Source organism: Malurus melanocephalus, unplaced genomic scaffold, assembly GCF_030028575.1.
Source record: "Malurus melanocephalus ecotype Western Australia unplaced genomic scaffold, MMel_1.1 scaffold_589, whole genome shotgun sequence".
Lineage (NCBI taxonomy): Eukaryota > Metazoa > Chordata > Aves > Passeriformes > Maluridae > Malurus > Malurus melanocephalus.
The window spans coordinates 50,076-51,575 of NW_026623821.1; the positions used below are offsets into that span (position 1 = coordinate 50,076).

At 64.7% G+C, this 1,500-nt stretch overlaps 1 protein-coding gene across 1 annotated transcript in view; it reads right to left on the minus strand.

Annotated features, from left to right (window-relative positions):
• The window catches only part of MRC2 (mannose receptor C type 2), a 25,845-nt gene extending 24,864 nt beyond the window's left edge, over nt 1–981 (minus strand). Inside the window, exon 1 of the mRNA XM_057382837.1 lies at nt 733–981. Within this exon, the coding sequence (XP_057238820.1) occupies nt 733–847 (115 nt within the window). The 5' untranslated portion in view covers nt 848–981. The remainder of the gene's footprint in view (nt 1–732) is intronic.
• Between the last annotated feature and the right edge of the window lie 519 nt (nt 982–1,500).

Below are 1,500 nucleotides of genomic sequence, written 5' to 3' on the forward strand. Positions count from 1 at the left end.
AAAAAAAAAAAAAAAAAAAAAAAAAAAAAAAAAAAAAAAAAAAAAAAAAAAAAAAAAAAAAAAAGAAGAAGTTCGCAAATACGCACTCGGGCCCCAATCCCAATCCCCACATCAGGAGAAGGGAGGGGGTCAGGATGGGAGAGGGAGGAAAGCTCCAAAAAACCCCTTCGGCCCCTTCCCCACCTCCCGCTCGGCGAACTGCCCTCCCTGGAGAGACAAAGGGCCGGACAGGGGCTGCGGGACACTGCAGGACACTGCGGGACCGGCGGCTCCCCCGGCCCAGGAGCTCCCCTGTCCCCCCGCCCACGGAAGCGTTTCCGCCGGCCTCGACCGGCGCTGCGTGGCCGCTCGACGCGGGGAGTTGAACTCAGCGTGATAAAAGGGAGTGAAAAAGCGGCGGAACGGGAAGAAAACACGACGCGACCAAACTGGAGAAAACAAAACGCGGCGGAACGAACCGCCACCGGAGAGGGATGGAGTAAAACAAACCGTAGTATAAGCAAATAAAACATTCCGCGAGGAAATAAGCCACAGCGATGTAATCCGCGTTAGATGGAGGCGCCCTGCCCCCGCTTTGCGCGCCGCCGGCGGTGTCCCGTCACCCCCTCCCCGGAGGAGCCCGGCCCGCGGAGTCCCCCAGTCCTCCCCAGCGTGGTTTCGCTCCTCGGGCCCCTTTCCCCCCTGTAACAAAACTCGGGAAAGTGGCGGGAGGCAGGGAGAAAGCGGTCCCACCTGGATGCGCAGCGCCCAGCAGCAGCTGGAGCCCGAGGAGGCAGCAGAAGGGGCCGCGGAGCGGGGGGCACAGGGGGGAGCAGAGGGGCCGCGGTCCCGCCGAGCCGCGCCCCATCCCCGGCGCTGCCCGCTCCGCTCCGCTCCGCTCAGCTCCGCTCAGCTCGGGCCGCTCCTGCCGCTCCTGCCGAGCCGGGGACAGGGAGGGGGACGGGGGATGGGGGGAGGGGGAGAAGGAGGAGGAGGGACGCGAGCGGGAGAGGGAAGGGAAAGAAGAGGGGAAAAAAATGTTACAAAATAAAATAAAAAAACCACGAAGCGTGCGCGCCGGACTCAGACACTGCGTCAGCGGAGCGGGGCCTGGCCCAGCAGCGGCGAGAGCGGGGGGCGCGCCCGAGCCCGGGGGGGGCTCCGCCCGCTGCAGCACATCCCTGGGGCGGGGGGTCCGGGGGTGAAGCGGGGGAGCGGCAGAAGCGCAGCCCAGCCTGACCACGGCATCCCTGCTGACACCCAGGAATGGCTCGCTCCCCCAGCAGAGTGCCCAGGCAGCCCTCTGCACACCCCGGCTGGTCCCGATGCCCTGCTCCGGGGCGGAGAGTGTGGGGGAGATCCCCGCGGTGCCTCAGGCCCGCGTCGTCCCTCTGCGGGTCCTCATTGTGGCACCCCATCTCGCTGGGGAGAACCGCCAAGGGCTGCTGTGAGCTCCACACACTGTTGCTTGCACCTCTGAGTATCCGGCAGAGTTATCTCATCCCAAGCAGAGCCAGCCCA